At 38.2% G+C, this 26,347-nt stretch overlaps 1 protein-coding gene across 1 annotated transcript in view; it reads left to right on the top strand.

Moving 5' to 3' along the window:
• Positions 1 to 4,534: 4,534 nt before the first annotated feature.
• Camk4 (calcium/calmodulin dependent protein kinase IV) overlaps positions 4,535 to 26,347 on the top strand; it is a 219,717-nt gene continuing 197,904 nt past the window's right edge. The window contains exon 1 of the mRNA XM_076856004.2: positions 4,535 to 4,695. Within this exon, the coding sequence (XP_076712119.1) occupies positions 4,535 to 4,695 (161 nt within the window). The remainder of the gene's footprint in view (positions 4,696 to 26,347) is intronic.

Below are 26,347 nucleotides of genomic sequence, written 5' to 3'. Positions count from 1 at the left end.
TCATTTTGCAAGTCCCCTTAAGTCCTTATGCAGTTGATTCCCACCTCACCTTGTCTCCTGAGAGCCACCAATCTTCATTCTGTCACTTTAGCTTAGCCTTTTCCTAATATTATGTAGAGGAAGTGATATATAGTATTTCGTGTCATTTTCTACCATATATACTATAAATCACAAAATTTAATTTTATAATTTTTATTTTAAATTATATTGTCTCTAAATACATTAAAAGGACAAGAAAAACAGCCATTTATATTTACACATATTTTTCACTCCTGCCACTCTTCACCTTTTCTGTGTAACTGAATTTCCATCTGATTAATTTCACTTCAGCCTCAAAAAATTTCTTTAGCACATCTTATAGTGAGAGCTCCTGGCTATGAATTCTTTTGTATTTAGTTTATCTAAAAATATTTCTATTTGATTTCAATTTTCAAGATTTTTTACTGGATATAGAATTATAAATTTTTTTCCAATAATTCATTAATTTCAAAGTTAAATTATTTTGGAGACATTGCTTTGATTTTTGGCCTCATTATTTTTTATAAGGAGCCATGTGTTATTTGTATCACTACTTTCCTAAATGAGTAATATACCTCCCCCCGCAATAAGGATGCTTTCACAATATTTTTCTAAATCTTGACTTTCAAGTGTTTGACTTACATGGGTCTCAGTCTAGGTATGTTTTTTTTTCCCTGTATTGTTTGGCCTGTTGAAATTTTGGGATCTAAAAATTGATGCAATTTACCAACATTTTTTGGAAAATGTCAGTCATTATTTTTCCAAATGAACATATGTATAATAGCTATTGAAAATAATTTTATATGAATATCAATCTATGAATCATCTTGAAATTTGTTTTTTTATTGATTTTCTTTCATTTACATTTTCCTGTCACATCACATATCTAACAATTTTTATTATTTACTGGATATTGTCAATGATTTCTTGTAGACATTCTGAATCCTGCTACCTTTTTCTTAAAGAGGGTTTAAAATTCTATTCCCTCAACCTACATTGAACTTGATGGGACTTATACTTCAAAGTGGTAACACTTAAAATTTCTTCTCAGCTATTTTAACCTTTCGATTACTGTTTATTTCTTTATTCTGCTTTCATTAGAGTCTCCCACACACTTTGAGATTAGCCTATGATTGAAGCATTGGTTACATATGGATTTTTGGATTCCCCACTGTGGTTTGTTCTTTCTGGAATTCCCTTCTCAATTTTTAATATCTCCATCAGCCCCAAATTCTACTTTCTGATTCCTCAAGCTAATAATACTGAAGTTTTCTGCTTGAGTTATAGCTGTCCTGTGCCACCTGCAGAGTGCCCTCATGGAAAATGCTGAATAAATATTCCTCAGATGAGTTGTTTTCTTCCCTGGGTTACATTATTCTCAGTTATCTGGGTTTGGTTGTTATTCTGTACATTTATACTACTGATTTACTATTTAATCCAGAAACCATATTTTTTATATACAGGAGACTTATTCATACCAGCTATTCTGCCATTATACGACAGGAACTTTGTCCATTCATGTGTAAGACATTAAATAGCTTATAGAAACATTGGGTTGCTGAGCCTGTTTAATGGTGGGTGTTACTCCAAGATGATTATAGAAATTAGGATATTGTGCTGGTGGTATCCTAATTGGATACCCAATTATTGGTATCCACAGGCCTCTCTAACCTTGGGTGATTTGATTTTCCTAGTGAAGAATCCTCCAGTTTCCATATGAATGGAGGTAGGATAGATAGAAGCCAATTTTCCAGCACTCTAGAGCCCATGAGTCTCACTGCTTATTTTGCAGAGTTTCACTTAATCTGTTTTCATTATTGCCTCAGTTATGTTTTTTAACCTAAAATATTTTATCCTACTTTAAGTTAAATCTACTGTATTTTCCTAGAGTTTGGTAGGAGTGTTTTTGGACTATGAATGGTCAGGAGAAAGAATCTAGGCCGGAGTTTCATGTTAAAAGTTTCAACCAATGTTTTGTTCTCTGTCCCCTCCCCACATTTAGAACTACCTTGTATTCTAACTTCAGAGTATTTCTTGATTCTATGGAAAGAATTAGATATTTCTAACTGTCTTTTTTCCATTACAAATCTATATTTCGTGTCTTCCCAGTCTTCTAAGTCAATCACCATTTGTCCATATGTTCAAGATTTTAACATTACTTCTCTTTTTGTGGGTTTATACTTCTATTCCTTTACTGGTCATTTTCATTGTGGTTTTGCTAAGAGTAAATTATATGTTATTTAATCCCTATCCTGTATTAAAATAATATTTATAATTTACATCCATCTGTTTTTAAAATAAAAGTTTTATTGCCGGGATTAAATAAAATATAGTAGTTTCCTGCTTATAAGCAGGGCACAGAGTTCAAGGCATCCAATGGATGCCTAAAACCACAGATAGTCCTCAACTCTATATATTCTATTTTTTTCCCATTCAGACATTATAAGCGACAAATGGGTAGTAGTATATACAGGGAGGTTACATTGGACAAAGGGATGATTTGGAATAGAATGGCATTAAGAGTTCATCACATCATTTAGAAAAGTGGTAAAGTTAAAACTTATGAATTGTTTATCTCTGGAACTTTCCATTGAAGATTTTGAGATCTCAGTTGACCAAGGGTAATTGATACCATAGAGTGAAACTGCAGATAAGTTGGGACCTTATTTTTAAACCTGAGTGAGTAGCACTTTTACAAGTCATTTATGAAAAGAATAGGTGTCAAATGACACAGTGTATGCTGAATGTAAATATCAATTCTATAATCATCTATGTACCATGAAATGGCTATTTTTCCATCCATTATCCCCAGAACAGCAGGGGATAAGAAACTTAATCATGTCTCTCAATGTAACATGCTTGCTTTGGATCTATGAGAGAACAGAATTGCTCATGATGCACAAGCATTTACATGCAGTGCTGCCACTTCTGGACCTGACTGGAAGAGTTGTGAATAAAAATGGCTTAGCTAACTACTTTATGCCCATCTTTTCACCAAGCCAAAGGAAACTTATTTAGTGAATTTGCTTTAGAGAGCTTTATTATCTTGGTTTGCTTATGAGGTTGATTTTCTGACATGAAGGTTAGTAAATTTATTCTCCAGATAATAACATCATGTATTTTCAATCTCTCACCAAATAATCCACTATGTAACAGAATTTGTATGAACTTACATATATTTGACATTTCCAAGAATAGTTGTAAATTGAGCATGTGTTCATCATCATGATATTACCTGTCAGGTAAAGGTACTGTGTTAATTTTCCAGTTTCAATCAACTAGTGTTCACACACTTATCATTACTTGATTGAATTTATCATTGTTTTTTTTTCACCAATATGGTGATAGATATTCAACCAATTCTTAGAACAGCCATGACAGGTGATGGACGGACATAAGAATGTTTCTGATGGAATACATCTCTTATGAAGAAGAAAACTTTAAATGTAGCATTCTTTACTGCTGTGAATGGTGACAGGTCCTGCCTTAAGGCAGAAGGTTCGACTAGTTGGGTTCTCCAGGGCCCTTCCAGACCTGTAATTCTCTAAGCCACTTCTGTTGCTGGCCTTCAGACGCTGAGATCCAACTAGACACAGCCAAGCATGTGCCTCTTTAGGAGCTCCAGCGGTGTCAGAGGCAGCAGTGCCACCAGCAGCAACAACAACATCTATTCCATCTGAAGACTTCACTCAAAGGTGAGTCAAGTTAGCTTAGACCTAGGCCTTTCCCTTTCCTCCAGCTCCCACTGGATGCGAGCACCGGAGCCCTGGAGGACTGAAAACCACAGGACACCCTCTGCCACCAATATAAGCTTTGACACAGGGACGAACGAGGGATGGCTGGTTGGCTGGTGCTGGGTGGGAGGGACTCGCTAGGAGACACGCTCGAGGAGGGATGAGTTGCACCAACAATGACCAGGTTCCTTTCGCACCATCCGCTGGGTGCCCGCCACTCCCGGAGCTCTCAGCCCACTGCACGCGGTCTCCTTCCAGGCTGCCGGCTCCCGCGGGAGGGCGTGTGGGATGATGCTCCCTGGTCCTGGTGCCTTCTCCAAGCTCCAGCATCCGGAGCCGCCCTAAGCTGGCACCGCGGCAGCCACCGCCTGGGCGGGAGAAAGGGAAAAGGGAGGGGGGCTGGAAAGGCTCGGCGAGCGGGAGGAGGGGAGGGGGGAGGGAAGGAGCGAAGGGGAGGGAATCTCTCGGCTCTGCGGTGCCTCCCCCTCGTCTCTCCGGCTGGCGGTGACTCCGGGTTCCCTCTCCACACCCGCTCGCAGTGGCTCACCCCCTTCTCCGCCCACCCTTCCTCCGGAGCGCGCCGGAGGGGAGCCGCAGCCCGCGCGCGGCGGCGGCGGCGGAGCCGGGAGGCGAAGGCGGTGGGTGTGTGCGTGTGTGTGAAGGACGCCACCTCTCTCTCGATCCTGCTTTCTCAGGCGGCGGGCGGCGGGGCTGCAAGCTCCGGCAGCGGCGGTGGCAGCAGCGGCGGCAGCAGCGGCGGCTTCCGGAGTCCCGCCGCGAAGATGCTCAAAGTCACGGTGCCCTCCTGCTCCTCCTCGTCCTGCTCTTCGGTCACCTCCAGTGTGGCCCCGGGGGCTGGGAGCGTCGTCTTGGATTACTGGATCGACGGTTCCAACAGGGATGCTCTGAGCAATTTCTTCGAGGTGGAGTCGGAGCTGGGACGGTAAGGCGGGGCGAGGCAGGTTCCCTGGACCAGGCGGAGCTCTGAGGCGCGGGCTAGGGCTGGGGACGCCTGCAGCGTGCACCCGGGTTGTCCCCCTTACAGTGACTGCTTCCAAGGATGGGGGACTGGCCTCTCTGCCCTGCTATTTTTCGTTGCCTAGTTAGTGACTGGGAGGGAGCTAAGCTTTTCTCAGGTGCGGCTCAGATCTTCCCCGGAGTGCCTAGGCCGGTGGAGTGGCTGGCATCAGCGCTACTCTCCCAAGCTCTCTGCTCGCCGCCGGCTGCCACTTCTCTTGGGTGACAGCTCTCACCGCACGTGGGCCCTGCTTTCCCAATTAGTGTCTTTGCTCATGGCTGTAGCTTGCTAGAGGGTCCTGTTTCTCTTAGTTATTTGGGGGAGTGGGGATTGGAGGGTGCCCCTTATATCATGACAAAATTATTAAATTAGATTCCTCCTCTTTCGCCTTATCAAGCTCTCCAAATCAAGTAGCACTAGGAATTAAACTTAAATACTAGCTTCCCTACAGAGTGTGCTCAGGAGTGAAAGGGGGAATGAATCATTTAAGAGAGTTAAAGGCAGAATAATGAAGTAGTGTGGCTTTAAAGAGGAAGCAGCACATGGGGTGCAGGCACTGTAATTAGTGAAGAGTTCTGCTGATTTATTTAAATTATGTATGTAAAACCCCATCTCCCCAGGGAAGCATAAAAGTCCCTCATCCCTTCCCTGGGGATCCAAACAGGTAGCAGATTTTCTTTGTGAATGATTCCATGTGTTCTAATATTTTTATCCATTGAATTTTTCTTTCCATCCTCCTTTTTTCCCCTTCTTTTTTTTTCTATTGTTCATAGGTGAGGAGACCTGTTTTTAACACTCAGTTTAGATGCAGGGCCCTTTACTATACAGAATCTGAAGGTGTAATTTAAACTCTTAACAAATTGAAACTTCTTTGCAATTTTATTTTCCTTTCTCTTTTTGCTGGAAATATTTTAGCTAACAACTGTTTTAAAAATGTCATTACAGACCAGAGTAGAATTCTGAATGTTGGTAGTTGGCTAGAAGGTGTAATCGTCGCTGCCTTACCTGTCTCCAATTTGCTATTACTATTCAGACTCATTGAGAATGGATGATATGTGAAAATGAAAAACTTCTGAATGAAAACTTAGGAGTTTGTTATGCTTAAAAATGTCTCAAAATACTTTAGCATTGGATAATGTATGCAAAATTTCCATTTCTGGTCAAGTTTTTCAGTGTCCATCTGACGATCTGTTACATATAGATTGATATGAAATAACAGAAATAGGTTTGCAAGGTTCAAAACCTAATGATGTGATGTGCTGCACAATTGTGTGTATGCAATTGTGTGATGTGCTGTAGTACTGCAGTGTACACTTCTAATTAAGGGGATGGTTTACTTAAAATTGTTTACTTGGTGTTTTAGAAACTGACACATAGTTGAGGAAGTGCCTGATGATGCTACAGGGACTGTCCCAGCAGCAAACCTAACTTCCTTCAGAGTAACAACTATGCCAGATGCTTCTAATCCATTCTGACTTAACATCAGTACAGCTTGTCTTTAGGAATAAGTTTTGCCATCAGGAAACTCAAGAAATTTCCTTTAATTTGAGGGACGAAAAAGTGAGAAAAAAATAACAACAACTGTCAGTTGTACATGCATAAGGGATGGTAGACATCACAGGGAATGCCTAAGGATTTTTTTTTTTTTTTTAAATTTCAAGTTTGGTGTTATATATTGCATAAATTTTGGGTGACAAGTCCAAACAAGTTTGCTCTTAAAAACTTATAGTATATTTTGCTCTTAAAAATCACAAAATTAAGATATTTAGGGGAAAAAAGCTAAAACTTGTGAACTCTGTTTTTTCAGTAGTAATGTGTAATTGTTTAGGTAAGTTTTCTGTAGATGGCAGCATTGGTGAGTTACATGCTTACACTATTTGGTTAAGACTTTGAAAAATATAACTTCATGATACCACTTATTTTTTTTTCAACAAAATATACCTGAAACCTACAGCAACTAGTATTCTGAATGTAATTATTAATAATTTATAACCAAAATTATCACTTAGATATATGCTAAATGATAAAGTCCTCTTCCTTCCCACACTAGTGATCAAGTTGAACTTAGTTAATTGGTTTCAGGTCTTTACTCTCACATATTGGGTCAAATCTGCTCACCAGTGGTGACTCTAAGGCCAAAACATTCAATTCATTATTAGTACACAGTTGTCATTAACATGCTAAGAAAGCAGTGCTCTGAAGTTGTGTGGTACCACTGAAGAGTGGCAAGTTCCAAAGTGTAGACAAACCCTACAAGATTAAGTTAATTCATGATTTATTGGTTCCTCTGTTATAATTATCTATTATAAGTTAGTGACTACTGAATTCAAGAGGATTGGATTTATGACCATTGGGGGCCAACATATTTAGAAACTCCAGGAGAGCAAATTTCCAAGGTTAGACCCATCTACAGCCCTGGATGGTGCTTGTGAAGGCCGCTGCTGGCAGCACTGATCCATATGTAGCCATTTAGAGCAGGGCAGATGCGTTAACTTTCATTATGGGGGTTTGGATGTACTGGGATTATTTAAAAGTGTCAGGTGAACTAATTTCTCTAAAATCACATTTGAAATTCTGTATTACTTGCAAAGTTTGTCAAACAGTTTATAAAAATCATCATATACCAACAAATTCAATTCTACTCAAAAATATGGAATTGGTCATGATCCCAGTTAGGCCTCCGTATCCTAGACAGCAGTTGGTGTTTTGCCCAGTGATTTGAGAAATTGGCATTTTAAATGCTGTTCTAATGTACAAAGGAGTTTGCCTGTGGTTCAGATTCTGCCCAGTGGTTTGGCACAGGGAATGACAAGAATGGGTTTGGCCAACTCTGTGGTGGGGATTTGGCCTTGGGCATCTAAACCCATATCCTGTTTTCAGGTATGTCCTACCTTTTGTTTCCTACCTTCTGTTTCAGCAGTTTGAGAGAACATTTATCACAAAGCCAGATGTACTTACAGATGCACAAATCCAAAAAAGAAATGAAGAATAATTAGGACAAAATAAAAAAGTTTTTCAATTATTTTATATATTTTTTAAAAATTTCCATTCTAGGGGCTGAGGTTGTAGCTCAGTGGTAGAGCACTTGCCTAGTATGTGTGAGGTACTGGGTTCCATCCTCAGCACCACATAAAAATAAATAAATAAAATAAAGATATTATGTCTATCTATAACCGAAAAAAAAAAGTTAAAGAAAATTTCCATTCCACTTACTATAGTTTCTTTAGGCTGGTGAACGTTAGTACCTGCCTCCCCAACCCAATTCACAATTAAAAGATACATCTATGCTGCAGCTTGACTCAAATATAATTATATAGGACTCAAGAACCAAGTAGATTTAGATAGTGAGGTGTGTATATGTGTGTATGTTTGTGTGTGTATAAAACAGAATGATTTGATGATATGATACATATTCTTATTATCAACAGTGGACTCTAATATTTTCTATTCTATGCTGTTTGATTGTATTCTGTTTTATTAGAAAAATATTGGCTGAACTCATGTGATTTCACATCCCACTAATGGGTTGTGATTCAGTTGGAGAATTCTGTTTTAGGCCATAAATCTGTGCATGCCAGATTGAACTATGAAGCAGAGTCCTTTTAAAAATTGTCTTGCAGACCAATTGACAGCATTGAATAGTGTCCATTTGGCACAACTCTGTAAGAGAAAAATTCTCCTACTTTTGCTTCCGAGTCATTTTTGGGTTTCCCTTTCCAAGATTTTTGGAAAAACACTGGTGTCTCCTGAAGATCTATCTACTAGGCAAGTAAGAATCTGGATTGGCTGAGGACAAGGGGCTGCACCTGAAGTAGCTTCACTGTGGAGCGGAGGAACTCAGAGGCCTGAGAAGCAGGGTGCTCCAATAGAAATACCTAACTGTGGCCCAAGTAACTGTCAGCAAATGTCTCCTGTAAGGGAGCATGAAAAGTATGTATTTTCAAAGAGAAGGGCTTCAATGGGTGCTCTTGGCTTGAATATCTGGGTGTCTTAAACAACAAACCATTTGTTTCTCACAGAGCTGGAGCCGAGAAGTTCAAGGTGCTAGCTGATTCATTTCCCCAGTGAGGGCAAGCCCTTTTCCTGTCTTGCAGGTGGCCACTTTCTTGCTGTGTTTTCAGAAGGTAGAGAGAGGAAGGCGGGCCGGGGAGAGGAACCCAGCTTTCAGGTGTCTCCTTCCAATCCATCGCATCATAAGGGCTCCAATCTCATGACTAAACATAATTACTTCCCCCAAATCCCAACCTCCATGCCATCGTATTAGGGATTAGGGCTTCAGCATATGAATTCTGAGGGGACACAGTCAGTCCTCACCATGGCTGGTGAAGGATCAGATTCTTTCTTTTCCCTTCCCCCTTCCTCTTCTTTGTTTAGCCCTCTCCCTGGGTCATTCTCCTGGCTAATAATTCTCATGCCCCAGCTTTTACCCTTAGACTGTCCTTTAGGCCCCCACAGCCTATCTAGGGTATACTTCTGGCTACTGATCTTCTGCCACACATACTGCCTTTGAAGCTTACACCCTTTGGGGATGGTATGGTTTTTATCTGACTTGGAATTAAAAATATACCTGTTCAGTCCCTGTCTTGTTCTTTGTGCATGATTCTTTTCTTAGGCAGTGGACATAAGTGCAAGGTGGGATTGCAAGTGGTAGAATAGAAACTGACACTGTGTGGGCTCTTTGCAAGAATACTGACTGTTAGCTTCCGGAAGGCAGAGTCTGTGGGTTTGGCTTATTCACTATTGTGTGTGCATTGTCTAGCATTGAGCATAGTACTTGGCAGGTGTTCAATAAATGATTTTAGGGAGAAATCCTCAATGATAATAAAGTGAACTGGGCACAGGAGGTGTTCCTCTTTCCTCTCTCTTTTTTTGAAATGCTGGGGCCTATTGGTCTTGATGTTATGATCTCCATTCTTATGACTCCGGAAAAGTGAAATATTGTAACCTATTTATCTTCTTCCTAAAACGTATGTGACCATGTCCCTCATCTCACTCAGCACTCTTCTCAGTGTGAGTATTGATAACCACAACCTCTGTAGCTCATAGGGGCTGGAAATAATGCCATTTTTCTGTTGGCAGTATTCTGTGGTTCTGAAATGAAAGGAATTCAGTTTCACCTTCACTATCACTTTACCACAGGTGTGTCAGAATTAGGTATTAAATCACGTTGAACTTAAAGTCATGAAATGCCTCCAAGCTATCCCAACCTCTAAAGTACTTGGAAATGCACTCTTTGTAAAGAGGCTTAAAGTCTATTAAGGACTGTATGATAGGATCACTGCTTTAAGAACACCCTATTTTTCCATGCTTAAATACTGTTACAAGGTTCAAAATAACTTCTGGTTTTGAAAAAAAAAAAAGACTTCTAAACTGTTCTGGAGAAATTGAGAGGGTGGAGGAGGGAGAATGCTAACCACAAAATAGCTTCAAAGAACTTTATTGTGAGCACTTAACCCTCAGACATAAATTTGTGGGTTGTGTGTTTGCAGAAATACGTTTGAGACAACTTATTGAGAGTTGACCAAGTAAACTCCTTCAACTACTAGCTGTTATTTGCTTGTTGATTATTTTTCTTCTTTCTTAAATATGGCTGAGAGGTAGTTTTTAATTTTTCTAAAACTCCCTCTTGGGAAAGCTAACATATCTAATAAAACCAATGTTGATCTTTTAAAATTTCAAGGTTAGGTTTATCTGTGAAATATTAATATTTAATTGAGTCAAGGAACCATAACATTCAGGCCAAAGAATAACTTTCCATGAAGATCAGTGACAGCTAGAGTCAAGTTTTTACTCAGATCATATTAATATTTACCTTAACTATCTTTTTATCTCTTTGTAGTACAGGATCATCCGAAGACTTCTTAACTCCAATGGCTTAATTAGGAGGTTACGTCCAGATATTGAGGACATAGTGTTAGCACATAAAGGACACAGATCCTTCAATACAGTCCATTTTCTTCATTCTAATTGCAAGTGAAGGGCAAGAGTAGGTAAGGTAAAGTAGAGAAAGGTAAGGATTTTCCTTGGCTTTATCTTATCAATGGCAAAGATCAAATGAGGAAAGGAGAGGGTGATTCACCATGAATCAAGGTCAGGGGTAATACATGTAGACCTTTCTCTTTTCTCTTACAGTGGGGTCTCTCAGGCTGGGCATCATGGAAATTCAGGCCCAGATAATGCCTTGTGTGGAAGCTCTCCTATGCATTATAGGATGTTTAGCTATGTCTCTGGCTGCTAGCCCCTAGATACCAACAGCAACCTTCCTCTCAAGTATGAACACTACAGAGTCTCTGGATATGGTCAAATGTAGTCTCCTTGCCCTACTGACATCCACTGTCTTAGAAGCTTGAAGCTAGTCTTTTTCATGACTTTCTTTCATCTGTATAGACAATGAACAACAGATTAAGTGCATTTGCTGGATATCTGCTGCAACCAAATGTTTCTCCCATTTCTGTATATACCACCGAGATTTCTGTCATAGGTGCATACAATCTGTGCTGTAACTTGCTTAATGTTTTGTTTAAATAACTTTATCTTTATTAACCTAAATTTACTTAGAACAAATGCTTATTTCACTAAATTGAAAACCATAAATAAAACCAAATTGAATATTCATAAATAGAAGCAAATTATAAAAATAAATCACAATGAAAGCATAACATTAATATTAAATTGTAGCTAGAAATGTTTGTCTACTGAAGGCTGCAAGCCTGAGGATTGTTCTCTTTGTTAAGAACAGAGATTATCAAAGATTAGCAGGGTTAAAACCATAGTAGTACAAATTGAGGTTTTCTTCCTGATGTAATCAGGGTGACTGAAAAATAATTGAAAGGAGAAGGATGTACTCATTTTTTGATCGCTTGCTATTTAATTCCATGCCTTTGAGCCACCTAAAGTCCACATCTTTACAGATATGACCTTTTGAATAATTATGACCTAGACTGTGTCTGTTGGCAGTATGTGTGTTGTTCAGTGAAGGCCAGAGTATGAATGAATATGATGAATAAAACACTATTTGGCCTCCACATGCATAGTTTACTGATAATAAGTCATCAGCAATACATCTAATAATACAAGATAAATAAGTAGGCAAATAAATAAAAATCATTTTTCTAGATGACTTGCTGTATTTAATAGTACACTAAAATTATGCTGAGAGCAGGGATTTGGAAATTTCTAATAGATGTGTAGTTAATTTTGTATTTCTGTTGCATGAGGCTCCATGTTGAAGATTTCATAGACTTGCTGTCTGTGTAAAAGAGTGTGGTTCAACTGGGCTTGTTCATGTGTACAGACAGTGATGCTTGTTTGCTGTCTTTGCTGCTCATGCTGTGTTTCAGGATGAACCTAGTTTTCTTACACGTAGAATGAAAGAATCTACTTTTTTTTTTTTTTTTTTTTTTTGCAGACCCTTTTCAGAAGGTTAAGAAAAAGTTAAATTGTTTTACTTTGAAAACATTTACCATTTAGAGCCAAGGAGGTTGCTGTTTTGAGTTTAGCATCAATGTGAAAACAAGTGCAACTTTGATTTCATGTTTCTTAATGTTCATTCTTATTTTACAAGTGGATGATTAAGTAATTATACACCATAAACAAAGGAACCAAAATGAACCATAATATGGGTATACTGTCTCTACACACACATTGGGGTGTATTCTGAAAACAGAGCTTATTTACATTTTGCTTCCAAATCTTTTTGTGTAACAGGGATCCAGATTATATATATATATATATATATATATATACACACACACACACACACACACACACACACATATGTAAATATATATAACATATAAATATTTTATGTATATATGTGTATATGTCATTTTTAATGACAGGATCGTATATATTTGAAGTACATATATCTTATTTTTGTTAATTTTATTTATGACAAGAATTGTAAATATGAGAATGTGTATCTTTTATGCAACCAACTTAATAAAGAAGTTGAAAGAAAACAAAAACTAATATGAGACAGAGAAATAAGAACCACAGCAGTCTTTTCAGCAGAGTGATAGTTCCATCTGAGAGGATTGAGGTATCTTCATGGGAGAGTGCTTGACCTTGAAATATGCCAGGATTTTAATAGCTATAGCTCTGGTAAAAGTAGTAAAATAACAGAAAAATATAAGACATACATTTTGTTTTGCAAAATTTACAAGGCATGAGCCCTGCAGTGGCAGATAAATTGGAAGGATAAGTTGCTATCAGACCAAAAGAGGGCCCGTAATGAAAAAAAAGTGACCCAGTAACTTTGTCAACTGAAAACTGAGCACCCATCAGAAATAGGAATGAAACATTATGAGAAGCCAGGTACCATGGTATATGACTGATCCAGCTACTCAGGAGACCGAGGCAGGAAGATTGCAAGTTCAAGGCCAGCCTGAGCAACATAATGAACACTTGTCATATATATATATATATATATATATATATATATATATATATATATATATATATATAACTTATGTAATTATATATGAAATTATATTTACACCCAGAAGCAAAAGGTGGCTATAGAAGTAGCATCTGGATCTTCAGCTGAGTTTGTCAGAACTTGTTACTAACCTATAATTAAAATAAAACATGGGAGTGGGTAAGAGAAAACTTATGTTGGTTTAAAAAATAAAAATAGAGGGCGGGGGGAGAACTCTTACAAATCCCATGACTGACTAGATAAGAAGGAAGAAGTGTTGTTGGATTGAGATCTGTTACTTAGACCAGGAAAAGAGATAGGTAGAGTAAACATTTAATATTGTGGATAATACTTGTGTTCAAAAGCATTTTACTGGATGATTACTGGATTAAATAATGATAAGTGGGAACCAAATAAACTTCTTTACTTACATATAAATGCTATTTTACTTTATGAAAATGACTTTAAATCAGATAAATGGATAAAAGTGTGAATAGAAAAGAAATCCCATTACAAGGTGTGTCTTTGTGCAGAAAGGGGAAGTGGGTACATATATGTAGTTGTTATGCATTTTAAAGTTACCTGATGAAAAGTTTTGATAAGAACTTTTGCCATTGCAACCAAAAAAGTCACATAGAGGAAAACAGAAAAAGAGTAAAGAAATACAGATTCTACATCAAGTGGAGGTTTAAATGAATTTTGGGTTCAGTAATAAAGATGGGTGGTCAGAAATCTGATCTGGTATGGAAGTGAGGAGAGAAGAGGGGTTCTTTGTTTGCCTGGACTTCAATTTTAATTAATTAACTTACTTCATGGAAAATTTTGCTCACCGCCTACTTAGGAGGCTGAAGGCATCAGCCTGATGTCTGTTTGTGAGCTGTGCTTGGAGAATTGTGGGCACTAGTGCAGGATGTGAAGTTTTACCTTCTTAACAAGTGCATCATCACCACCTACTGTTGAGTCACACTTCAGGGTGACATTATTGAAAAACCCACCAGGGACAAAGGTATTCCCTAAAAACAAAACAAAACAAAACAAAACAAAAGAGAGTGGGTTGGACTTGAGACTACCCTCTGAATGGCATGTTCTATGGAAAAGATAACAGATATGACATGTTCACTCTTTGTTTAGAATAAATTTTCTTTGACTTATGACCATAGACAGAATTGGCTAATATTATACATCAGACATAAAAGAGAAGGGGATAGCAAATCTGTAGTTATATTCCCACATTTATTTTTACCTACAATGCAGTATATGAATGATTTCTTCTTACTTCAAATCCTATGTATTGTTGAATAGAGATATTTGCTCACATTTTATCCTTTATTGCTCAGATTCTTCCAATTGTGGCTTGGTCTGCCTCACTTGTCATACAGTCTTTTTTTTTTTTTTTTTGTCATACCATCCTATGGGGACAGTTAGTGACCACTTTAACTTAGTAACGAACTACTTTCCATTTGGGATTCTAATAGACATGCAAAGTTGTCATTTATTTGTGACAACTGGTCCAAATTCATTCTTTAGCAAGATGTAAGTATTCTGTTACCCATCCATTCTAGTAGATCCTATATATTTTTTCAAAGCTCCCGGCCAAGACAGCCACTGAGAAAATAAGACTGCTATTAAATGAAATTCAAAACATACAATTCAATAAGTCAGTCTTGCCTGAAGTGTTCAGTCATAACAGGCCTCTGGGTATTTCTTTAGTGAGAGGAATTGTTTTTAGTGGCAGTGGCTCTTTTAGAACTCTAGGTCCTTCTCCTTTTTCCTTTAACGTTAGTGTGTGTGTAAACTAATAAAAATGTTCATTGAGGTAAACGTGTGAGCTCTCCTGAGAGCAACCTATAGCTAAAGGTGAACTAAAAACATAATAAACAAAGCTTGTCATGTATACCACAGTAGTGAAGGGGAAACCCTAGGACATGATCAGGATAATGTCCAACAAACCAACACACAGCTTTAAGCTATTGAGATGCAAGAAATGGAAGTGAAATGTCAGGACTGAGTCAAGGGCAGTAGAGGAGCATTTGGCAGGGTCTGTTCTGAGCCAGGTGAGTGCGGCAGAGCACTGGTCTTGGCTTCAGCTGGCAGATGGTGGGGGCAGGTAGTCCTCAAGGGTGGAGGGGAGTAGTCTTCAAGGAGGACTCCTGGGCAAGGCAGTCACCTGGGTGACTCTGAGGCTGGAGCACCAAGAAGGTCATTCTGGACAGTTGAGTCAGTGGGAGTAAGAGAAGCACTGCTGAGCAAGACAGAGGCTAAGAAAGGAACATTGCTACCTGGTGGCTGAGCCTCTTTGGGCATAGAACTGAACCTCACTCAGCCTCATTTTTAAAATGCAGACTGGGAGTATGTCACTTTCAGCATTGCTAGGACAATTAAATGAGATCACATATGTAAAACAACGCTTAGCTCCGTACCTGGCATATGCACTTAATATCATTCACAGGTCACAAAGTGGGAAGTAGGGAATAATGGTTCTAAATCGGGTATGGACAGAATTAGTATCTTACTTGGTCTGGTTTATAGAGCCCTTTTAGCAAACTAAGCTGTTCTCGGCAGCCAACCTTACCTACTATCATTTCTCTTCCAGATCACCATCATGCAATAGTAACCAGGAACCTGGAATGGTTCTACTGCCTTAAAGTGTACTTCTAATTATTTCAATAATACTACGCGATCTTTATCACCACCATTTTACAGAAGAGTAATCTCAGATTTAGAATGAATGGTGAAGCAGGTTGTTCATGCCATGAAGAAATGGATCCCGTATGATCCTCTTACCTCTGTGGCATTGTGCACAAAACCCTCTTAGTCTGAAACGCACTTTTGCTAATCCTCACAAGAGTCATCCTACCCACCGAGGTAGAAAGCTTCTACCGCTTCTGTTCACTCATCTCATTTCATAAATGCCCAATTTTAATGTTTGTGGTCTTATGGTAAATGACTTGTGGCCTTCACCACCAAAACATCTGCTCCTTGGACAAAGGAGCTCCATATCTTACCTATCTTTTATCTCCATACCCAGCCCATTCTTCAGCACATAGGTGTTTGTTGCTGTGATGCATGCCTGTAATCTCAGCAACTCAGAAGATGGAGGCAGGAGGATCACACATTTGAGGCCAGCCTCATCAATTTAGGGAGACCCTCAGCAACTTAGCAAGAACTTGTCTCAAAATCAATTTTTTAAAAAGGAAGTGTTTGTGGAATATCTTGTGAAAACCCCCAAAATACAAGAATTAGGCAAACAGCTGCAGGAACAGGCAAGAGATTAAATCTCTTTCTCCAGGATGTTTTCCCTACAGCAACCCCCAGCGAATCACATCCAGAAATTACTTTTTCGATACCTGTCTCCCTTTCAAGAGTGTAAGCCACTGAGCATCCAGTCTCTGCCTCCTTATTCACTGCTATGTCCGCAGCACCTAACATAATGCCTAGCATTAAATATTTGTTGAGTCTTGAGTCAGTTACACAAATAGGATTTTTACGATTAAGTTTTCTTAGAATGCAAGGGTCTCTGATTTTTATCTGTGTCTGTATCACTGTCTTAAAGGCCCCTGTCTTTGAAATACTGGTGGGTTATGTTTTTGTTTTTGCAGTACTAGGATCTGAGCCCAGGGCCTCATACATGGTAGGCAAGTGTTCTACCTCTGAGTTACATCTGTGGCTGGAATTATTGGAATTATGTGCCTTCTGTGATTAGATCTACCTCTAAGTTCCCTTCTAGGCACAAGATCTGCTTTCTCCCAGTTGAATTCTCTTTACTTGTATTCAGGAGTCAGGGCAGCTTCTGGAGTAAGTACTTTTCTAAGCTCCAAAGGCTTTGTAATTGTGTTAGAAGGTAACTGTCGTTGTGTTGAATACTTTTTGTTCTTATTCTGTGCTTTTTAAATGCCTCGCCCTTTTTTTTTTAAAGTGGGTAGATTCTCCTTATTTATTAGTGCATATTAATGATATGAAATAATGGGTTTCATTTAAAATATTTATATATGCATATAATCTATTTTGATCATTTCCAACCCCTCTCCCCCTGTCTTCCCTTCTCCTGCCCCCTAATCTCCTACCCCTTCTCTAAGAGTCTTCCTTCTACTTTCATGTCATGTTTCTCCCCCCGTAGTTTATACACATGAGAAGAAACATGTCAGACTTGTCTTTTTGAGTCTGGCTTATTTCACTTAACATGACGATCTCCAGTTCTATCCATTTTCCTGCAAATGACATGATTTTGATTTTCTTTATAGTGTTACACCTTTTTTTTTTAAAAAAAGTATTTATTGCTAAATTTGCTCATCTCCACTTCCTTTCGAGGACCCTACAAATGCTGGTAATAATTGTGGATATCTAGGGTAAAATATAGCAAGAAGGTATCATTGCCTGTTTTCCCTACCCCTTTCAATTTTGTTTTAAAGTGAATTATTCTTAAAAATCTTGACTTACGATCTGTTTGTTACTATGTAATCAATTACCAATGTCCTGTCACATGGCCCTGTAGCACATGCCCTGTTTTTACCACAGGAAGAGAAAAAATGGTTAAGGAGAGGGTCATGAAGCGGGTCAGAGCATAGTTTGCTCTGTGCCTATTTTTATTTGGGGATAGTGTTCAAAAGCCATTTACTGAGTCCTCAGCTCAAAAGCACCTCTCTCTCATCTTCTGATATTTTTCTTTATCCCACCAGAGCCTAAATCCCTTTTATTTTCCGTGTGTCTCCCCTTATTATGGACTGAATGTTTATATCCCTCCAGAATTGACATGTGGAAGCCCAAACCCTGAATGCAGTGACATTTGGAAAGGAGTCTTTAGGAGGTAGTTAGGGTTAGATGAGGTGATAAGAGTGGGCCCTCAGGATGGGAATAGTACCTTGTAAGAAGAAGCACCAGCAAGCTGTCCCTGCCATGTGAGGACATGGTGAGAAGGCAGCCATCTGCAAGCCGAGAAGAGAGCCCTCACCAGAGCCATGTGGCGCTCCAGCTCGGACCTCCAGCTTCCAGAACTGTGCGAGGTAATGTCTGTTGTGTAAGCCACCCAGTCTGTGGCGTTTGATATGGCAGCCTGCGCAGACTGTGATACTTCTGCTCCTTTTTCCTTTTGGTACCTATTTGTCTCAGAGTTCTAGAAAAGTGATGCATGCCATTGTCTTTCTCCCAGGTGTTGGGGAATGGAGATCAGAGACCCTCTTCACAAGGAATGCAGCCTCTGTGTTTTCTTTATCAAAGAATGACTGGGGCTGGCTCTGCATTTTGTTGCTCTTTTTTTTTTTTTTTTTTTAAATGAGAGTAGGACTGTCTCCTACACTGCATCCTGCTGGATCCTAGACTGGGGCAATTCTGTGGCCACATCCTTTCTTCCTCTCCTCAGCCTTCCAGGCACTCACACCTTGGTGTCCTACTGCGTATCCGTACCTGTCTGCTTTCCAAGTGCCAGTGCCTGCCAGCTCCTGGTACATTATTTCCTCAGCAGCTGGCACGGGATTTTTCTGTTGCCAACTAGAAGCTCAGCTATTAAAAAATAAAACTTGGCACATCGTGAGCATCATATGTTTCCATCAGGACTTGGATCTGCCTTCTGGCACAGCTTACATGATCACTTTGGGCACCTCTCTCAGGACAGAACCCAATGTTCCTTCGGGTCCCTGACCACATTTTCATCCACTTATTCCAAATGTAATTTCCAACGTTGAAAGACATGGGATGCTTATGATAACTTGATGGTTATTTTACCAATGTTTTTCTTGATGCAGTTGAACTTTTCAACCCATCAGTGTTTCTTTGACATTAGGTTGTCATCTCTTATTGTTAGCGTCAGTTTTGTATCTTGAATTGTAAACTTCCAAGAATAAGGTTCATATTTCTCAAATTGATGAACAGCTAGCACATAACACTGCAAAAGGGTGTTTGTTGCGTTACTTTATATGATCACGAGGAAATCCAAGGGAAGAGATGTTGATTGTGGGGATAGTTAAACATTAAAACAAATTAAATGAATACTTTTAAGTTAAAAAAATCTGCAGCCGAGTGCCAATTCAGCCACTTATGAACTGTTTCATTTCAGGCAAGTTTTCAATGAATCTCAGTTTCTTCATATGTAAGAGGAGGTAAAATTGGATGAGGTTAGTGCACACATTATACATAGTAGTGTGCATTAGATATCACTGGTTTAATTCTGGAATGGCTGCTGTAAAGGTGGAGGGTTTGTATGTAATGAGATAGCCAAATCTCTCAGAGATGTCTTTAGATGCCCAGGTTCTATAACTGTGTTGGCAGCAGGGTTTACTAATTTTCTGCTGTTGCTTGCCATTTCCAAGCAAGCTCTCTGAGCTCCAAGTTTCCCCTTTCCCAGAGGAAGCACACTGTGCAATTTTTGTAAACATTTGACCACTGTTCCTTGTCTTTCACATATTGAAAAGAATGTATAGTATATCCTTAAGATTTTCCATATCTGTTAATAAAAAAGGTACAGTTTGTGTTTGAAAACAATTGCCATACATTTTTCTTTCTATATGAATTTTACAGCTTCTTTAATTCTAAGAAGAATGTTAAAATTAGAAAATATTATTTTTTGTTTTGCTCTAAGATCTTATTTGTACTAATTTTTTTTTCATAGCTACATTAATCTTTTTATACAGACTAATGCATTCTTCATTGGCAAGTTAAATAACTAGACCTAGGATTACTCATTGTAGCCTGCCTGTGATTCAGAAATGAAGAATAGTTAGTTCTCATGCTTTTTTCACAGGATTACTACAAAGATTGAAAATATCAATTGTGGCTGTATTTATTAAACAAAAAGTCTGTGTGCATAATGAATTTTTCACTTGAATGATTTTTTTTTTTTTTTTTTTTTTTTTTTTACTGTCAACTAAACACCAGACTTCATTTGGATTTCCATTTTTCCATTAATGCCCACTTCTCTTCCAGGGTCCAATTTAAGCAATCACATTGCATTTAGTTGCCTTGTCTCCCTTGGTCTATGGCAGTGTTTCAGTCCTTTCTTGTTTTTTGTAACCTTGAAAGTCTTGAGCAATGCTAGCCAAGTTTCCTGCACAATATTTCCCACTTTGGATTGTCTGTTGTTTTTATACTTACATGGGGTAGTAAGTTTTTGCAAAGACAAGAAGTGGAGTGTCCTCCTTGTGGCACCATATCAGAGGAGATTTGATACCAAATGAATCTCCATTTAGTTAACCTTCCTCACTGGCTAGTTTCTCCATGTACAGTTACTATTTATCCCTTTCTTTATTCTACTTAATCTTTGGAAATGGGAATTTAGTTTGGCCCACTTTTAGAAGTGGAGAGAGTTAAACTCTTTCTTCCAAAGATGGAGATATCTACATATATTATGATTTCTCTGTAAGGAAGATTTGTGAGATATTATTCTATTATTAATCAATTATTTTTAATACCAATATATTCCATTTATTAGTCAACATGGAATGGTCAATCATCTTGTTTTACAAACATTCCCTTCACAGCAACACACCGACAAAGTCAATGCCTCCATTGTATAGGTAAGGAAACTAATAATGCCTAAAATAATTGTTCAAAGTACAAATTCAAGATGTTAGCCTCTTACACTAATTACAGTTCATCCAGTAGGATGCTGGAAGCACTTTGTACTAATTTATAATAGCTGACTTAAATTTTTAGGAATTCCAGAAGTCATGGTTAAACAGTCATGATTAAAAACTAAACTATAAATAACAAATTATATTAAAAATGAAAGTATTTAATTATTCAGAATTCATTTCTTAAATATTTAATTTTATTTTACTCTTTAGATTATTATTATTTTTTTTTTGTGTGTGTAATGTATATAGTTGGGATGCAATATATACTATACAAGAGTGTGTAGTGTAGCATCTCTTCCCAACTATGTATTCAGTATCAGCAATAAATTTTTATACATGTACAAAATAATTGAATGTTTTAAGTTATTTTCCTTAAAAAATCTTGTACAAAATATATTACTACCAATAAATCATGTAATTGGTCATAAACTAAAGGACCAGAAGCTTTGAGTCTGGTAGGAAAACCTGTCCCCGGAATATTCCTCTTAGACAATGGAGTGCATGGGAGATGATGTTTTAAGGGGAGGGCAAAGTCAGAAAGTCTGTTTTGTCTTGATGGAAATAGATCAACTCTAGGCAATCAGCAGTCTCTGTATGAGTGGTGCAATTTATGGCAGGAACAGCCCAGTCCCTGGGCTGTTGTAACTCTTCATTGGAAAGCCAGGGAACTTTGATGCAGGCTATTTAAAACGGACTCCAGCCTCTACTTGCCCCCAAACAAGGCCACAACAAAATCCGATCTTCTACTTGGGTAGCCCATCTCAGTAAAAGTTTCTGCCACCCCTTATCTTGGCTACCTAGAATGATTGGAGGCACTCTAGAGTTCTCCTTTACTCACACTAATAAGACATACCTCAAACTTAATAAGTGCATGATACAGGGCAAGACCCTTATCATGGAAGAGGTATAATAAACACATAGGGATCTTATGAAGATTCAGTGAAATCATACATTATGAAGTTCTTGGTGCAGTGCTCAATACATTGCATAATCCAGTAAAGATTAATAAGAATGATTTCTATCTCTTAAATATATTTGAAATGTGTCCCATCCTCTACATGGCCTTTGGTCCTTTGAGTTGAACTTATTTGGAGCTCTTTTCTAGATTATGGCATTGGTATCTTAAATCTTGTCTCTACTCCCATCCATTTCCCACTCTACTTGCAAGATGACCTTCCTGAGGCCAAGTCTGATTATGTCATATTTCTGCTGTCTTCAGTCCTATTTAGAGTTGGAAGTCCTTTGAACAGGTAGCAGGTCTTTTCAGAACAGCTCCTCTTGCTCTTCCACTCTCATATCTACATTCTCACCTTGGACTCCAGCCTTACCTGTTATTTTTCCTCACCAAGAATGTGTCATGCAGTTCCAGGTCAGAGCGTGGCTCCTCCCCTGTCCCCTTCTTCATACTGTACCACTCGCTCTGCATCCCTCCTTGTCTATTTGTAAACACCTTTTCCTTCCTTGGTATAAAGCATGTGATATCTCAGGAAAGCCCTGCTGGACTCAGAGGCAGGTAAACTTACTCTGCCTCTGCTGTCCGGGGCACTGCTGCAGGACCTGTCTGCCAGTGTGTCTGCATGGGGAACTCTTCTAGGATCTTTTGGTTCCTGTGTGCCTTGACAGTTCCTAGCAGATGTTAAAGAGAAATTTTATTTAATGACAGTTATTAAAACATGTTTGGACTGACTTTATTCAGGACCACTGAGATAAGTTCAGGGACCATAGCAATGGGGTCTTGCTGTGAAGAAGAGAAATTGGGCTGAACTTCATATACAGTATAAGCAAATGAGAATTTGTACCCAAGAAGCAGGGACAGTAGACAGAAAGTTATTAAGAGGGAACATCAGGAATGAGGGGGATTTTGGCTCAACCAGTCTGGTAGGACTGTTGCTGAAGACAGCAAGGGTGATCAGACATAACATGGAGAACAGTGGAGGAGGGTGAACCAAGCAGATATTAAGGATGATTGGAAATTGAGGGTGAGGTTTTTGGTAAACTAAGCAAAAATCCATATTTACAAGGAGGTACACAAGTGGACCTAGGAGAAGGTTTGAGAACCTCACTAAAGTTTGGCCAATTGAAGAATCTTTGTCACAAAGGGTGAAATCATACATTATGAAGTTCTTGGTGTAGTGCGTTCTCTCTCTCTCTCTCTCTCTCTCTCTCTATATATATATATATATATATATATATATATATGTATATATATATATAGTTTTTAGTTGTAGATGGATATAACAACTTTATTTATTTTTGTATGTGGTGCTGAATATCAAATCCAGTTCCTCATGTGTGCTAGGCAAGTGCTCTACCACTGAGCCACAATCCTAGCCCACAAAGGGTATATATTTAAAATGTCAAGTACCTGCTAGGAAATAGGTAATATCATGTCAGTTATTAACCTAACTGGAAATTTTGCTGTCCCCTATTCTCCTGTCAAAGAGGATAAAGCAAGATTCAGACAAATATCTGGGAAAGAAGCATAGACAATGGTTTTCTCCTGTGCTCAAAAACGTGTACTTCTTGAAGTAGGTTAAGCCTCAAATTTAAAGTCTCTGAAGGTGTCATAACTGTACCTTGTTCCTGTATCCACATGTTGGACAAGCCATATGTCCTAATCCTTCTTAGGGTTCTCACTTAAGAGTTTTCAGGAGCTGAGAGCTGAGCAGAACCTGAGACATCACCCTGTGCAGTGTTTTATTAGCCTGGTGAAGAAACTAAAGCAGAGAGAGGTTGTGCATCTTTCTTAGCACTCAAACAGTTGGGAGCAAAAAGGGGACCAGAACCATAGTCTTTTGCACTTGGACTCTGTGACATACCTCCTCTTCTCACGAGTGCCATTTTCAGAAACCTGGGTTTGAGCCAGTACCGGTTCTTCCTCCTACAGCTTTCCTGAATTATTTCAGAATGCAAGATTTCTTATCTCCAAGAAGCTGTTACAGATTCTACATTTAATCTTACACTATTTTATATCTTGGGTATTGTGTTTACGTTTGGGGGAGCAGAGGATATATCCTTAAAAATTAATACGTAACAAAAAATATTAAACATTTTACCCTTGACTTCTTTCTCATTTTGGATAGTGCTCACCTTATAAAAAACCTTTGTCTCATGTGTGTTGAAATTACATCTAAGAATCCTGGCCTGCTTGTTACTTCTCATTCTGTTCCTATCTGTAAGTGACTTGGGAGTTAAGGCACTCATTCTTATACAACTTGTTAAAGAAACATCAAATATGCAAATGTCTAACCCATTTTTAAAAGCCTACCTAAATTAAAATATAACATCAAATAAGTCCCCTTTTCATTGTTCTTCCTGACTCTAGGAAAATTGAATGTTTGAGCAAGTAGATTCATTAATATATTGCTACAATATTTAGCACAACATAACTAGAAAAATCACACAAGGTAGTACTTTCATGGACGGGCCTTGCACATGTAATGAGACCAAGATTATTTTCTTATAGCTGGGGACACTTTGATTCTCCAACTATATTATTTATAAGAGAAATATATTGTTTATATTTATTCTTAAGCTCAATTAAGTCTGCCAGCACCAGATTTGCATTAAGTATATACTCTTTTTCTTCCTGATTATAGCAATAGTAAAGTTTTAAGTTACTTTAACTGATAAGATAAATTGTTTTTACTTATTATTGATAAAAATGGCAGAAGTTTCCATTATCAATAACAGGAAAAATCACAATGTCATTTTTATTTTGTTTGCATGTCTGTATCTAAACTTGTGCCTAAAGAATGCAAGTTCTAATACATGCGTTATATAGCATATAATATAAATAGCCCTCTCTTTTTTCCTCCCCTGGCTTACCTCATCTGACATAAGTCAATACTACCATATTGTATTTCTTTCAAAAAACTTCTACTTTGTTTTCTTCTGTCTGGTTTTTTGCTCATAATTTCATTATAAAGTGGCAGTTGAGTTCCACTTGGTTTCCACCTTTCAAATTAATTCTCCAACATAATTTTTTAAACCTCTCCACTGTCTGTCAATCTATCAATAATCAATATTACCTTTTTAAAAGTGATAGGATGGCTGTGCCCTGTGTGCCATGGAAGGCTGAGCACTCAGGGACAATGTTTACTGTCAAAAATGAAACCTATACAGATCTCGTTGAGTGTGTGCATCATAATCATGTGAATAGTTTTCAGTCTCAGGAGTGAATGGTTCTCACCAATAGTTACAATTTGTAGAAAAGAACTGGTCTTCAGTCAAAGTATGTTTGTATTTTTATTCTTCTGTATTTATAACAAGCGTCAATGATAACCCTGTGACCATGTATATCAGGTTTTGTTTTTTTTTAAGTTAAAACATTATCGTTACACTTAATAGTTGGGTTCATTTTAACAAAATTATACATGTATGGAATTTCATTTACTCCATTTCAGTCTCCGTCTTCCTCCCTTTCTCTCGCCTCTTCCCTTCCCCTATTCTTCCTCTAATGATTTATTTATTTATTTTTGATTAGTGCTTCATACATATACATAAAGGTGGAATTAACTGTGGTATATTTATATAGGCACATAGTGTGATTTTGTAAATTCACCCTGCATTTCCTCCCCTTTCCTGTTTCTACTCCCTTCCCCTCAATCTCCTTCTCCTATTCCACTAATATTCCCTATATTTTCATGACATTCGATACCCCTTCCTTTTCCCTTATTTTGCTCTGGCTTCTGCCAATGAGAGTAAACATTCAATCCCTTGATTTTCTGAGTCTGGATTATTACATTGAGCATGACGATCTCTGGTTCCATTCATTTGCCAGCAAACGCCATAATTTCATTCTTCTTTGTGACTGAGTAAAACTCCATTGTGTTCATATACCACATTTCTTAATCCATTCATCTATTGATAAGCACCTGGCCTGGTTCCATAACTTGGCTGTTGTGAATTGTGTATAGTACAGCAGGGTTTTCTAACTATGATCCATAAACCTCTGTGCCTAGATTAAGTTTTATGTTAGTGGAAGCATTTTTCTGAGAAGAGTGACCACAGTGCTCATCAAATTCTCTAAGATGTTAAAAAATGCTAATATTTGAGATTCATCAATATACACATTTTCTTACAAGAATAGCTGGGGAGCTCGAGGCCTGTGTTGACTAACTCATTTAGCAAACTTTTTATTTCCCTCTTCTGGGGCTCTTCCCAGTCCATCTATCCCAGAAGTGCTTTCTATATTCCTATACTCCTATTTTTTACCTCTTCTCTGTTCCCTTTGTTGGTCAGGATGTCTTATGTGCAAATGTCAGTTAGAAAATATGTACAGAGGCATCAAAACAAACCCAGCACAAGTCTGGGGTTGTGGCTCAATGGAAAAGCACTTGCCTAGCATGTGTGAGGCACTGGGTTTGATCCTCAGCACCACATAAAAAAATAAATAAAATAAAGGTACTGTGTCCATTTACAACTAAAGAAAAATAGGAAGAAACTCAGCTCAGATCACCTTAAATAATGGAATAGATTTACTGGCTCATTTAAGTGAAGTCCAGAGGTTGTTTAGGTTTTGTGTGGGGTTTGTCACAGGTTTAGTTTTCTGCACTTTTTTGTCCTAAGTGCATGGGCTCTGTCCTTGTAC

This window comes from Callospermophilus lateralis, chromosome 5 (assembly GCF_048772815.1).
Source record: "Callospermophilus lateralis isolate mCalLat2 chromosome 5, mCalLat2.hap1, whole genome shotgun sequence".
Lineage (NCBI taxonomy): Eukaryota > Metazoa > Chordata > Mammalia > Rodentia > Sciuridae > Callospermophilus > Callospermophilus lateralis.
This window is presented reverse-complemented; position numbering and strand designations above follow the sequence as displayed.